This window comes from Entelurus aequoreus, linkage group LG09 (genome assembly GCF_033978785.1).
Source record: "Entelurus aequoreus isolate RoL-2023_Sb linkage group LG09, RoL_Eaeq_v1.1, whole genome shotgun sequence".
Taxonomy (NCBI): domain Eukaryota; kingdom Metazoa; phylum Chordata; class Actinopteri; order Syngnathiformes; family Syngnathidae; genus Entelurus; species Entelurus aequoreus.
Window position 1 is genome coordinate 46561661 of NC_084739.1, and position 15306 is coordinate 46576966.

Below are 15306 nucleotides of genomic sequence, written 5' to 3' on the forward strand. Positions count from 1 at the left end.
ATACACCTGTCGAAAATGATTAACGTTGTATGGAACAGGTGCTACCAATTTTCAAATTAATCGATTTTCGCCAAAATTTGCCCGAGGTTTTGTATGCCAACTTGGTTATCGCATTGGGCCAAACATTGCGTTCAAACAAACTGGTCCATTTGCTCTGTTTTGGTGACTTTATTGAATATAACTGTAAAATAAGCCATAATGGGGCCAAAGAAAGATGCGAGTGACAGGACTTTGATATAGAAGGTGAAAAACACTATTTAAATTAAGAAAGAACTGTAGCAATGTACAAAGGTGGTGTCCATGTGGATGTTCATTTATCCATTTGATTCGTCATTTATATATATTTTGCATTGTTTTCGGCACGTAAAGCTCTACATATTCACAACTTGCTCCTAGCTAGCCGTTTGGAATTTGAGACTTCAGTGACGTGTTTTGCCTTAGTTACGCCAACGGATATCGCCATATGTGGTAGAGGTTTAGCCGAAGAGCTTTGCACAAGTCCACCATTTTTATTCAGTTGTAGTCCAAAGTTGTAGTCAATAAGTTCCTTATTTTTCTCTATCCGCTTGTTGTGGGGCAGACTGGCTCGTACATGCACATGCATTCTAAAATCCTCCACTGTTGGCAATTCTAGTAAAAAGTATCATATCATTCTAATTTATAGCTGTGAATAGACTCGATATAGAAGCGCTAAAAACTACAACATGGCTAACGGGCTATACAACATTTTGACCAAACCACCACCATTAATATGTTATGTTGACTACAAGGAAATATTTTGAATGTGGAATTTTTTTAATAATATGACATTTTTAAAGTCTCCTTAAACGTAATCGTTATATGTAGATTGTTGGTTTGTTTTTACTTTAGGATCAATTTAGTTTGCGTATGCTGTCGACCTCCCTGATGAATACTCAACAACGATAAAGTGAGCTTGAATTTGATGGCTTTATCTTTCTTTCGATTTTAACTTATTATTCATTCTACTCTGTCTTTCAACTGGTTTACCTTTCTGTCTCTCTGCCGCCTTACCCGCTGCCTCTGAAATCACACACATAACAACAAAACCAATGAAAGACAACAAAAACCAAAGCACTGGAAACACAGATAAACCTATTTGCATGTGTAATAATACTCTTACAATTAAAGACATCATGCACACACACTACGCTATAGCACATGGCTGGAACTAACTCTCCATGGCAAACGTACAGGTGTCCACATTTTAAAAAAAATTAAAAAAATTTAAAGACATTGAATTTTGCTGCGTGACGCAGAATATTTAAAATGACAGTTTCCCCTCTGTGCCCCGATTCTTAAGCTGTGTCTGAGAAGTCGAGGTAATTTCCTTAATTGTAACATACACTGTTGTCGGAGTTATATTATCAGGTGGGATTAAAGATAACAATAAGATTGAAGAACTGAAAATCAACCAGTAATGGAGTGAAAAACCAGAAATGCAAACCCATCCATCCATTTTCTACCACTCGTCCCTTTTGGGGTCGCGGGGGGTGCTGGAGCCTATCTCAGCTGCATTCGGGCGGTAGGCGGGGTACACCCTGGACAAGTCGCCACCTCATCGCAGGGCCAACACAGATAGAAAGACAACATTCACACTCACATTCACACACTAGGGTCAATTTAGTGTTGCCAATCAACCTATCCCCAGGTGCATGTCTTTGGAGGTGGAAGGAAACGGGAGTACCCGGAGGGAACCCACGCAGTCATGGGGAGAACATGCAAACTCCACACAGAAAGATCCCGAGCCCGGGATTGAACTCAGGACTACTCAGGACCTTCGTATTGTGAGGCACATACACTAACCCTTGTTCCACCGTGCTGCCCCAGAAATGCATACATTTTGTGATAAAGTTGTGCAGAGGTTAAAGGATAAAGTTGGTCGATGTTGCTTGGGATCGCTTCAAAACGGCGTTCCTAAAGATACTAAATGACATGGCTCCCGTGAAAACAGTCAGGATCAAAGCCCGCTCGGAACCATGGATGAATCCGGACCTATTAGCTGCCATAAAAGACAGAGACAGAAAATACTCTGAATACCAAAAATGTAAAACAGAAGTAGAAAAACAACCCAATAATATCAACCTCAAATTACTCCTTTCAACTCTCAAAAAACAATGCAATAAATTAAGAAATAAGTCAACCAACCTGACTAAATCCTTAAAAAAAAATTATATTGACGACAAAATAGAGGAAAACACAAATAAGCCACGTGAGCTCTGGAAAATTCTCAACAACCAGCTTCCTGGTTGCAGCCAGAAACTTAAAACCAGACTCACCAACATCAGCATCAAGGAGGGTGACTCCCTCATTACAGACAAAATGGAGGTAGCTAGCAGACTTAACATCTTTTTCACCAGCATAGCCGCAACTCTTGTCAACAAGCTGTCCCACCACTCTGGTCGCTTTGGTGTAGAACACATTAAAGCCTTCTACAGAAAGCTAGGAGTATCCAACGATGATTTCAAATTAGAAATGGTCACAGCTGATGAGGTGTTTAAAAAATTGAGCGCGCTCCACCCTAACAAGGCCTAATATACATAAACGACATGTCATCGGCATGCGACTGTGAATTGTTTTGTTTGCGGATGACTCTGCCCTGCTGGTATCCGACAAGGACAAGTCACAGGTGGAGAAAATCCTCAGTGCTGAGCTCTGTAGAACTTGCACCTGGCTCGCTGACAACAAGCTATTCATACACTTGGGTAAAACGGAATCCATCCTGTTTGGGTCCCACATCAACCTTAAGAAAGTCAATGACTTCACTATAAAAGTGGGTGATATTGTTATCACCAGGAAAGATGTGGTCACCTACCTAGGTTCCATTCTAGAGGCTAACCTTTCCTGTGATAAAATGGCAACCAAGGTAATCAGAAAGGTTAACCAACGAGCGAGATTTCTCTACAGAATCTCCTCTCTGGTCAACAAAAGCACCATGAGGATTCTGGCGGGAACTCTCGTTCAACCCTTTTTCGATTATGCATGCACCTCCTGGTACCCTAGCACCTCCAAAACCCTCAAATCTAAACTCCAAACATCTCAGAACAAGCTAGTCAGGTTACTTCTGGACCTCCACCCCAGATCCCACCTCACTCCTACCCACTTCTCTAAAGTGGGCTGGCTCAAGGTGGAGGACAGAGTTAAACAACTTGCACTGAGCCTAGTCTATAAAATCCACTACACCTCCCTGATACCGAAGTACATGTCAAACTACTTCCTTAACGTAAATGACCGCCATAACCACAACACCAGGGGGAGCTCCACTAACCACGTTAAACCCAGATTCCGAACTAACAAAGGTCTTAACTCATTCTCTTTCTATGCCACATAAATGTGGAATGTGCTCCCAACAGGTATAAAAGAAAGGGCATCTCTATCCTCCTTCAAAACCGCAATAAAAGTTCACCTCCAGGCAGCTACAACCCTAAACTAACACCCTCCCAGTATTGCTAATAATCAAATGTAAACAATCAAATGCAGATACTTTTTCTTATGCCTTCCGATCTTTCTCTCTCTCTCTCTCTCTCTCTCTCTCTCTCTCTCTCTCTCTCTCTCTCTCTCTCTCTCTCTGTCCACTACTTGCTGTCCATATCCTACCCCCCCCCACCCCCCCCTCCACACCCCTGATTGTAAATAATGTAAATATTTCAATGTGATTATCTTGTGTGATGACTGTATTATGATGATAGTATATATGATAGTATATATCTGTATCATGAATCAATTTAAGTGGACCCCGACTTAAACAAGTTGAAAAACTTATTCGGGTGTTACCATTTAGTGGTCAATTGTATGGAATATGTACTTCACTGTGCAACCTACTAATAAAAGTCTCATCACAGGTTCCTTGAATTTGTTTTTTGGTCTTAAATAATATCTTTAGTGGCACGTACTGTAGTTATGTACCAGCTCGAATTGGAAGTTTGGGTTAATAGAATGATTTTGATTGTCCATTATTTCTAAGTGAACACGTATTCTATTATTTACAACCAGTAAACAAACTTTTGAGGCATCTGACATTGCCAGTCACATGCTCAGATCTTAATATGTGTAAGTCTAACAACAACAGAACATGGCTTTGAAGGACAGTAAATCAATTAAAAAATATAAGGTAAACTAGATGATTAAAGTACCATCCATCCATCCATTTTCTACCGCTTGTCCCGTTTGGGGTCGCGGGGGTGCTGGAGCCTATCTCAGCTGTATTCGGGCGGTAGGCGGGGTACACCCTGGACAAGTCGCCACCTCATCACAACACAGATAGACAGACAACATTCACACTCACATTCACATACTAGGGCAAATTTAGTGATGCCAATCAACCTATCCCCAGGTGCATGTCTTTGGAGGTGGGAGGAAGCCTGAGTACCTGTAGGGAACCAACGCAGTCACGGGGAGAACATGCAAACTCCCCACAGAAAGATCCCCGTAGAGCGGAAAAACAAGCTGACTTTATATGCTTAATTGTGTTTCATTGTATCCATTAAACCATATCCAGTCATATTTATAATCTGCAAAGTATGTGAAGCTAACGTCTAAACATCAAAAATGCCACAAATTCAGTCAGCAATTTGAATATTCCACTCCGAATGTCTTCGGTAGTTTCCGTATATTGACATCACTGGAGTAACACTTCTGCACTCTGACCATAGTATCAGATCAGTCATACTGGAAATACGCACAAATTAAAGAGAGATGTGCTGTCTAGCATTCACAATCCTTATGTAAGACATGAACACATATGTTTTTCTTTTTTATGCATTCTAAGTTGTAAATAAATAAATACATAAAATGTCCGCTAACAATGTAGTTAATGGAGGCTCTCTATTTTGCTCACAAAACCCTCTAAATGTGTGCAGTCTGCTGCTTCTATTTTTTCTGTTTCAGTTGCCCTTGTTTGATTGTTCCTGAGTGGAGCCGCAGCAGCACACCTGCAACTGTTTGACGATTAGTGCTTTACTTAAAGGGGAACTGCACTTTTTTGGGGAATGTTGCCTATTGTTTACAATTATTATGAGAGACATGAACACACATGTCTTTTTGTTTTTACGATTTTTAAAGATGATAAAAAACGCTTGGAAGTTGCGGCTAAATGTAGCCTTCAAAACCCTCCATCAACGTTTTATATACACACTCCAAGTCTCTATATAATGTAGGCACAGACACGTTCATAACAATATGTTTAATATTTACCGTATTTTGATCATTTTAATCAATTTCGGGACTGATTTCTTCCGCGCATTGATTTTTGTTTCCATAGCAGCGCAATTTCGACTTCCAGTGTGTTCTACCTCCGGATACAAAAGGCTTGTGTGTGTTTTAATCATGGCAGACTTGGTAACAAACAACAAAAACAACTATCTTCGGACAAATGAGGATTCACAACCTTATCTTTTTGAAGCTAAATATACTGAGGATGAACTACTGCTTATAGAAGCGAGCACGAAAAAGAGGGTGAAACATTGCAGCAGGCAGAAGTCGATAGTCAGGTGAAATCGACTTGAAGCTGCAAATGTGGAATTTGGAGACAAGCTATTTCGACATAAATGGCATGCTTACCCCAAATAAACCAGAAAAAACGTCCCAGACCAGCTGGACCAAAGCGACAACTGTCCATCGAGTGAGTCACACTATATATTGATCATGATACACGCAGCACGTCATGCATGTTATTACAACTACCGTATTTTTCGGAGTATAAGTCGCTCCGGAGTATAAGTCGCACCGGCCGAAAATGCATAATAAAGAAGGAAAAAAACATATATAAGTCGCACTGGAGTATAAGTTGCATTTTTGGGGGAAATTTATTTAATAAAACCCAACACCAAGAATAGACATTTGAAAGGCAATTTAAAACAAATAAAGAATAGTGAACAACAGGCTGAATAAGTGTACGTTATATGACGCATAAATAACCAACTGAGAACGTGCCTGGTATGTTAACGTAACATATTATGGTAAGAGTCATTCAAATAACTATAACATATAGAACATGCTATACGTTTACCAAACAATCTGTCACTCCTAATCGCTAAATCCCATGAAATCTTATATGTCTAGTCTCTTACGTGAATGAGCTAAATAATATTATTTGATATTTTACGGTAATGTGTTAATAATTTCACACATAAGTCGCTCCTGAGTATAAGTCGCACCCCCGGCCAAACTATGAAAAAAACTGCGACTTATAGTCCGAAAAATACGGTACAGCACATACGCTGTCCGGCTAGCTGTGTACAAACAAAACATGAAATGTGGGCTAATACTTTACAGATACTGTAATATGATTGTTCATGTTTTTCAGTCAGTACAGATTGGTGTCGTATCGCAGTGTTGTGCATTACAAACTCAAACACGTTTCGTGCTGACGTAGAAGCTAACTTATCTCTTGCCGTAGTTAGCTTTTATGACTAATACTGAAGCACATCGATGTGTTACTGCGCTAGGAAGAGAGTTCCTCAGTGTTCGCTATTACAATAACAATGTCGCTACAGTTTAGTTATTATATTGCTTACAGAACGTAAATAAAGTATTGGTTACGGTTTTTGAATGCATTTAAAGTGATTTAGCGGTAGAATAAAAAATTAAAATTAAAAATATTATTATAAAAAAGGGTGTAGTGCCATCTCCGGGTTGGGGAGGAGACCCTGCCCCAAGTGGAGGAGTTCAAGTACCTCGGAGTCTTGTTCACGAGTGAGGGAAGAGTGGATCGTGAGATTGACAGGCGGATCGGTGCGGCGTCTTCAGTAATGCGGACGCTGTATCGATCCGTTGTGGTAAAGAAGGAGCAGAGCCGGAAGGCAAAGCTCTCAATATACCGGTCGATCTACGTTCCCATCCTCACCTATGGTCATGAGCTTTGGGTTATGACCGAGAGGACAAGATCACGGGAATAAGCGGCCAAAATGAGTTTCCTCGGCCGGGTGGTGGGGGGGCTCTCCCTTAGAGATAGGGTGAGAAGCTCTGTCATACGGGTGGAGCTCAAAGTAAAGCCGCTGCTCCTGCACATCAAGAGGAGCCAGATGAGGTGGTTCGAGCATCTGCTCTGGATGCCACCCGAACGCCTCCCTAAGGAGGTGTTTAGGGCACGTCCGACCGGTAGGAGGCCACGGGGAAGACCCAGGACACGTAGGGAAGACTATGTCTCCCGGCTGGCCTGGGAACACCTCGGGATCCCCCGGGAAGAGCTGGACGAAATGGGCTTCCCTGCTTAGGCTGCTGCCCCCGTGACCCGACCTCGGATAAGCGGAAGAAGATGGATGGATGGATGGATTATAAAATACTTTGTCTTCTTAATGATTGTGAACAATAGGCAAAATTGAAAAAAAAAGTGTAGTTCCCTTTTAAGCACAGCAGTGTGACATGCTGAACGTCGGATTGTTCCTCAACCCTTGCCTGCATCTTGCTCCTTTTCCAGTTTCTTTGTTAAGCCTTTTTTGCCTGTTACCTGTTGCCTCTGACTCATGATTGTCAGATACCTCATGAGGTATTGATGATTTTTCAATACCTCATGAGGTATTGAACCACTAGAGCCAATTGGTTGGAGAATTTCTCAAATTTTCAATACAGGTTTTGGCATAATACACCACCTGTTTTTTCTGTCACGTTGAAGAAATGGCATAAAGAGGAAGATGACAATATATGTACAGAACAGAGGAGATTTAGTTTATTTTCTTTTGTTTTGTTTTAAGTGATTCTTTTTTTTCTTGACAAAACATCTCCATAATCCAGCTATGGATTTCTGGTGGCTGGTTAAAAATGAATAAATACAGAATGTGCTACTTTATGAAACGTAATGTTCACACTGATAAACACACTCGAGATCTGCCGTTGCCGAGAATTGAACCCAAGTGATGTGGCTTAAAAGGCGATTGCGCAAACCATTACACCAGGGGTCACCAACCTTTTTGAAACCAAGAGCTACTTCTTGGGTACTGATTAATGCGAAGGGCTACCAGTTTGATACACACTTAAATAAATAGCCAGAAATAGCCAATTTGCTCAATTTACCTTTAACTCTATGTTATTATTAATAATTAATGATATTTATTTTTGTGGAAACACTGATCATCTTAATGATTTCTCACAATAAATATATATAGAAACAGATAAATATCAATATGGAAAAATTTATTTTTATATTTTCTCTAAGTGCACATTTTTCAAATTGAACATTTTCAAATGATCACTTCTAAGACAGTCTTGTGGTATCACAATATCCCATTTTAACTAGCTAGCCACTAACATTTTTTAACAAATCATGAATTACTTTGCACCATGTTTGTACAAATAATAACTCATGTAAAATACAAAATTCAACTCTCAAATTTTTAAATAAATCATGTCACACTTTGAACTGGACACCAAATCTGTTATCTATTTCTTTGTCAGTTAGTGAAGACCAAGTCTTTAAAATATTTTCTTGTATTTTCAAATTCTATTTGAGTTTTGTCTCTCTTAGAATTAAAAATGTCGAGCAAAGCGAGACCAGCTTGCTAGTAAATAAATACAATTTAAAAAATAGAGGCAGCTCACTGGGAAGTACTTCTATTTCAGCTATTTTTAGAACAGGCCAGCGGGCTACTCCTCTGGTCCTTACGGGCACCGCGTTGGTGACCCCTGCATTACACTATCAAAGAGTCAGTGGTTGAGAAATTAGCAGTTAGCTTTTTAATTCAGAGCAGAGCAGTAACCGGTTCGGATTAAGTTTACCGTCATTCTTTGATTGTGTTGGCATTTTAAAAACAATTTTAAGTCTATAATATGTGTAACTAACCACAAACCTCAAGAGCCCACATTTTCAACGGGGCTTGGGCGGTTTATGAATTGTCAACTCTCATGGCAAAATCTAAACCGCATCCCGAAGCGGTCACATGGTACAACTTGGCAGCGAGGCTTCACACTACATGAAGCAAGCCCCGATATGCGCTCCGTGGAAACGCCCCCTCCATTACTCGACACAAACCTCGAAGCCTCTGCACATTTCCTCCCATCACTACCTCTGACCTTTGACCTCTTTGGCTGCTGGTTTGTCTTTTTGTTGCTACTATCATGCTGACAGCATTAATGTTTCTTTGTGACTTTGTTGGTTCCCGGTGACCTTCTGTCACCTGTGTTTTTTTGTTGGGTTTTTTCCACTCTCCCACAACCGAAAACAATGTCTGCAGGGAGACTTTTTCTTGTTAACCTTTCATGCGCATCATGATGAATTCTTTATACAAACGGGAAGATATGGACATCCTATCAGTCGTCATCACAATGAGAGCAGACATTGTACAGTAAGCTTCCACTTTATTATGTACTGTATGTAGTTTGTATTTCTTGTTTAGCACTTAGCAATACTGCTACATGATGCTTAGTGTTTCACTAAAGCTGGATCTGTTTAGCAGAGCTTCTAAAACTTGTAGATCACCCTCCTTCAAATCAGGATCAACAATATAAGTTTGTGGATCATAGTGTTTCCCAAAGTAATCGTTGTTGGCTCTTACAAAGTCTGCATGGTTTGCACTGTTGTTGGTGATAAAGGGATCTCCCAGTTTGCACGTCCTTTCTAAACAAACTAAATATAGACGCAAAACAGCTCCCGCAGTTAAGTTTTGGCCTTGCACAGTGTGTGCTAAATAAATATGTTTTTAATTGTCTCCTTCCATTATTGTGGCCATTCTGATGATTAGCATATATTTTTATTTTTGTATTTTTACTTTGCACGCATTAACTGGTTATCATTTGGAATGGGGACCAAGTTTTTGATCATGACTTGTGGGGACCACCCTTTCTACAGGTTGTGGAGGCATAAAAATAATGAGGTAAAATGCCCATTGCCCAGTTAGCTCATATACGTCTTTAAATCTCTGGATTGATGAAGTAATGTGCTGATCATTCTTACTGGGGACCCTGGGGAAAAAAGAGTTAATATGGTTCATGGGGACCAAATTTAAATAATTTTGCATAATTCACACAAATTTGTACGTGACTACTGAGGACCATTTAAAAAAAGAAAGAAAGTTGAAATGAAATATGACATGATCCTCAGAATACAGCACTACAACTGTCCTTTTATAGGAAGTTTCACCACTTAAATGTTAAAGCAAATCCTGCCTCTTCTGTGACATTACTGAAAACTGCTATTTAGCAGTAATGAAGTTGTACCAGCTACAGCCCGATGAGGGGGCTGCTGTGCAAATGTCTCACACTCAAACTAACCAGTAAACATGTTTTATGGGCCAAAGCTTAAAAATCACTTAAGCATCTTCAGAATGGATCTGACTATCATTTAAAAATGTTTCCCTTTAGGGGACCTGTTTTTTTGTCCCCATACCGTCAGAGGTCCCCTAAAGGTGACTGTGTAAACAGAGCGATGTCCCCATTAAGTAAGCATTGCCAGAACACACACACACACACACACACACACACACACACACACACACACACACACACACACACACACACACACACACACACACACACACACACACACACACACACACACACACACGCACACACACGCACACACACGCACACACACACACACCAAAGAGAAAAAAGAACAATATACAATGTAAAGTAAAAACGTGCAGGAGAGGTTAAGAATACCGTAAGGTCTTATAAAGATATTCTAATTATTGAAGACAAACACTCTAAATGGATTACGCTCCTTATTTTGTTCACTTTGGAGACACAATCCTCTGAGCACAAGCTTAGTAAATCAGCTTTGCTTGTGCTATCAAATTTGCACATGTTTTAATACATGCAAACCTTTACTGTCGTAGATCAGGCCCATAGTATTTAGTACATTGCCATTTCCAACTTGATTGATGCTCTACCATTGTTTAATTTGAAAACTTCCATTTGAAAAATTATATTTTATAGTGATTCTTTCTCAGTGTCTGGATTCTAGATTTGTTTTTTAGATATCTGACCTGTCTGGCTGAGCTGCGAAGTACTCCGACTGCGCCTCGATGGCAGGATGGCAACAACACGTTGGCTGAGGCTCGAGCGCCGGTTTTTGATCCCGTTTCCTAAGCTCCCGAGGGCGGTGTCGGATTGGCTGCCATCTGCATGCTCCATGCCGTAGATCTCGCCACTCACACTGGTGCTCTTCATCATGTGGCGACCCGTCACACGCATGGCTCGACTGATCAATCATTTTCAGAAAATCAATGAACGTTATTTCATATCAGTCAAATATTGATCCAGTCACTTCCTGAAGTCAGTGAGTCATATTTGTTGTTTGAATACAATATATGTACCTGAAGCGTCCTCGGGGTCTCTCTGACTGGATGGACATGTAGCTGGTGCTACTAATGCGAGAGGCACTGCTGGTTCGAGAGATGGCTGACACGTCGCTGACATCACTATCTGAGGACTTATGGGAAGCATTCTCGCTGCTCGTCCTGTGGTCCTTGTAGAGCTGCAGGAAACGAGCGTCATACAAACGATCTTTATTAAAGATTAGTAGAGTGCAAAATAACACACTTTATCAGAGCTTATGCCTCTGCAAATGTTTTAAAATTTGTCAACTGAACAAGTGCAAGGTAGAATGAAAGTTTGTTTCCTGGGTAACGCAAGGTGTATCTCTCCAACCGCCGCAGCGTTTCTAAAAAGATGGGTCGCCGCAAGTCTAAGCGAAAGCCGCCTACTAAAAATAAGATGACTGGGAGTCTGGATTCTCACTTTACGTGTCCCTTCTGTAGCCACGAGAAGTCATGTGACGTCAATATGGATAGAAGCAGAAATACTGGAATAGTATCGTGTTCAGTCTGTTTGGAGGAGTTCCAGACGCCAATAACATACCTGTCAGAGCCAGTTGATGTGTACAGCGATTGGATAGATGCTTGTGAATCAGCCAATCAATAGCCCTGAAGGACCTAGACTTGTGTCCAGACTGGAGGAGGTTGGGACTTTTTTTCCTTTGTTTTTAAATGAAGGTATAATCACTGGTATGTGGACCGAAGGAGACTTTAGCCCAACACTTTAAATAAGACCCCAGTGTTTTCCTTTCTTGCAGTGTTACCAATCTTCTTTTTTAACCATCTGTCCTCAAATGTTTTTCTTTAATTTTATTTATTTATTTAAAGAAAAGTCTCGGTTTATATCATGAAACAGGTGTGGAGAAATGACTTGAATGCTGCACTCTGACCATTTTATTAGATACAGCTGCACAAGTGTACCTAATAAGGAGACCTATGAGTAAAACGTGTCAAAATAAATTATATACACAAAAAAAAAAGAAAAAAAAAGAAGAAAAATTGTCAACTGCAACATTCTATGAGGGTCATGTACTTCATTCATAGTACATGTTTTAAAATGTTGCAATGGGTGCCTTGACAGCTGCAAACTTTGATTTTACAAGCTAAGCTTATAATTTATATTGTTTTTATAATGTTTTCATTCATCCTCAAATTGTGTTTTCATACAAACTAATAACTTCCACTAATGAGAGTGGTCCAATCGGGATTTGAAACTGACCTCTCGTTTGCTCTTGAGGGCTCTATCGAGGTCCTGCTGGCTGGAAGTATTGGCAGCTGACATCCGGTTGGAATGAACCCTCATCTGGAGTTGACGGACTCGCTCCTCTGCTACCAGGGCTAGACAAACACAGAAAGAAAGCACATTTTCTAATACGGACTTCAGAGAAACTTTTTTCATGTATCACTAAGATAATCAAATGTAGTGGCCAGTGATAGTATCAACTGAGGATTACTGCAGTAAACCAAAGAATGAATATGTCCAAGTGCTTTAGATGTAGTTAATTGATTTTAATTATTGTCCATTCTATCAATTCAATGCCCATTAGATCCCCAGAAAATAAAATGTGTAATAAATGCACTAAGAAAAAATATTGTAAAATATTTATTTATTCAGCAAAGTGCACATTAATCTAATTGGGTATTTTTAATTAATACAATTTAAAAGATTAATTTGAATTATTTTGGATGCTGGACAAATAGCAGCTTCCATCATTAAACTATAATCATTTAAATCCCTCAAATGTTACATTTATTACAAAGTATTTATATTCCTTATTATCCCAACTATACTTAAATTTTGCTTTCTTTAAAAATAAATACATATTTTGTTCAAATTCACACTTAGTCATGGTTGGTTTTCATTCAGTCCAGTTACTCAGACCCCATCTGAAGAATTTGGAATATTCCACAAGTCACATGGTCCAAGTTGCATATCAGGGTCAGCAAGGCATTCTCTGCTGGCCTAACATAACCAGAAATCATGATCATAATTAAAGATAAAAGTCATTTCTCATTTACTTTCCCTAAATATGTAAAAGTATTCATATTCTCTTCATGTCATATTATGCTCCTTCCAGTGCTGTTGTTTTTAGGTTAGAGTTTTTATCCAATCAAAATTCAGCTAGCTTATGTTGCCATGCTGTACCAAATCTGCCAGACGCCTTCAGAATCAACAATGCGGGAGTGTGTGCACTGTAAGTGAACGGGGACATACAGGTGATAGATAATTGCGATAGCCAATCAGATCACAAGTTGTTGTTAGTAAGGCCCTCTAGCTGGCTTCACATTGAACGTGACATTTACACGTCCTGTGATTGGATACTCACTGGTTTGAGCCGCGGCGGTGCTATGGAGTTAAGCAGACCGAGACCGTTAGCGGTTGAATTTGAGAACACATAGAGTTGATAGACAGTTGCAATAGCCAATCAGATCAATAGTTGTTGACAGTAGCCTATCTAGGTAGCCTGATGTTAACGAGACTGTGATTGGATACTCACTTGTCATTCCAAAGTGAGTATCCAAGATGCAATTTCAATCTACTAAAGCAGGAAGTGATACTCATTTTTTTAACCCACAAAGAAGGAGAACAAAACGTTGGTTAGGTGGCAGATATACTGTATATTTGCAAGGCCATTTTTAAGAAGGATATTTAAAGAGAAACTACATATTGAGAGATGATGTCGGCCAACCCCGGAAGATAGCTCAGCTGTTCCGGCGATGAAATGGGGAAATGCCCGCCACATCCACTCGAATCAACCAACCACGAGCGGTACCACTGGCTTATATGGTGTCGAATGGGTTCAACAAATTGTGAGTTCAAATATTTTATTTCTTTATTTTTTTCACATTTAATATGTTTTTTGCAATTAAAATTTTGACAGTACCACATAAGATGTTTTAATTGCTGATGCGGGTTTATTGATTTTTATATGCGCCAGAAAATAACCTGTTTTGTACACTGTTGAGGTCTTTCAATGCGCAGTAGTGCGTAAATGTGTTTCTGTATAGTATTTCTCCAGCAATGGTCATGTGGTGACATAAATGATGGTATTTTGAGAGGTAATCATTGAAGTCGGACATCACTGAAGGCCTATGTGGGAAATGCAGGCCATGTAAGGTCAAAAGTATGTTAACGTGTTAATTTTGTTTATTTGATGATAATCTAAAGCAGCACTAAGTAGCTTTTCAACCTTCATAAAATATTTTCATAACTTTTGGGATTATACATGGATTTACAACTAATTGAATGACATCTTTGTCATGGCCAGATAGGGTCTGTATCGCTTTCACTGGCACTAAGCAACTTTGAGGAGGGTGGAAGAAACCCTCAACACAAAAAAACTACAAATGTGCGGACTACTTTACGGCATGCGTCACTCCCCTTTTTCCCATTTGTTACAAAGACGAAAGTCGATGGGAATACCTAAGTGCAATTACTGCTATCATGGCAGAAGCTGCAAAACAACAAAAAAAAAAAGAAAAGTTTTGTCTGAGGAGACAAAAAAAAGGGCGGCGACCCGGATAAAAGGACAGTCAAGGATCAACATTGGCCGGCTTGTAATCGCTGGCGTGAGCTCAAAGACAAGGAGGGATTTCAGACCGATGCTGCCTTGGCGCTGTTCCTGCTATACTAGTAAGTACCTTTCGATGAGCAAGTCAAAATGATAATGCTAATGTTATTTATCGTAAATTTGCATGGTAACAATAAATAGCCACCAGCTTGTTAGTTTGCAGTTCCACACTGATATGACCAGCCACACAACAAACTCAAAAGTACTGCATAAAAACAAAAAAAAAAAAATGCGATGACTGCAAACCGCAAATATAAAGTTTGAGTAAAATATGTAGGGTCCTACTGTGGAAAGATCAGTCATACTGAATCACTGATGTATATTGTGTTAGTTTGTATGTACGTGACATTAGTTTCTGACGATTTACGACACTATGCGCTGGTCCTCAAGTGAAATGTGGTCTTCGTTCAAGCAAAACACTACCGCTTTGGTCCACTGGCGACCCCAAAATCAACCAAAATCAAAAG

General features: G+C 39.8%; 2 protein-coding genes across 10 annotated transcripts in view; one reads left to right on the forward strand and one right to left on the reverse strand.

The window, feature by feature from the left end:
• LOC133657483 (regulating synaptic membrane exocytosis protein 1-like) overlaps window positions 1–15306 on the reverse strand; it is a 142115-nt gene that overhangs the window by 11831 nt on the left and 114978 nt on the right. For 8 of the 9 annotated variants that reach the window (XM_062058856.1, XM_062058851.1, XM_062058849.1 and 5 more), the window contains 4 exons: window positions 12487–12605; window positions 11268–11428; window positions 10938–11152; window positions 1009–1041 (listed from right to left, as the gene is read on the reverse strand). In XM_062058856.1, the coding sequence (XP_061914840.1) occupies window positions 1009–1041; window positions 10938–11152; window positions 11268–11428; window positions 12487–12605 (528 nt within the window). The remainder of the gene's footprint in view (window positions 1–1008; window positions 1042–10937; window positions 11153–11267; window positions 11429–12486; window positions 12606–15306) is intronic. The other variant, XM_062058850.1, reaches the window with a different exon arrangement.
• Window positions 11623–11911, forward strand: LOC133657485 (transcription elongation factor 1 homolog). Its single transcript, XM_062058858.1, has one exon. The coding sequence runs from the start codon at window positions 11623–11625 to the stop codon at window positions 11872–11874; it is 252 nt and encodes an 83-aa protein (XP_061914842.1). The 3' UTR covers window positions 11875–11911.

Bases quoted from the DNA above. Each gene is read 5' to 3' on its own strand.
- LOC133657485 (XM_062058858.1), top strand. From the start codon at position 11,623: ATGGGTCGCCGCAAGTCTAAGCGAAAGCCGCCTACTAAAAATAAGATG.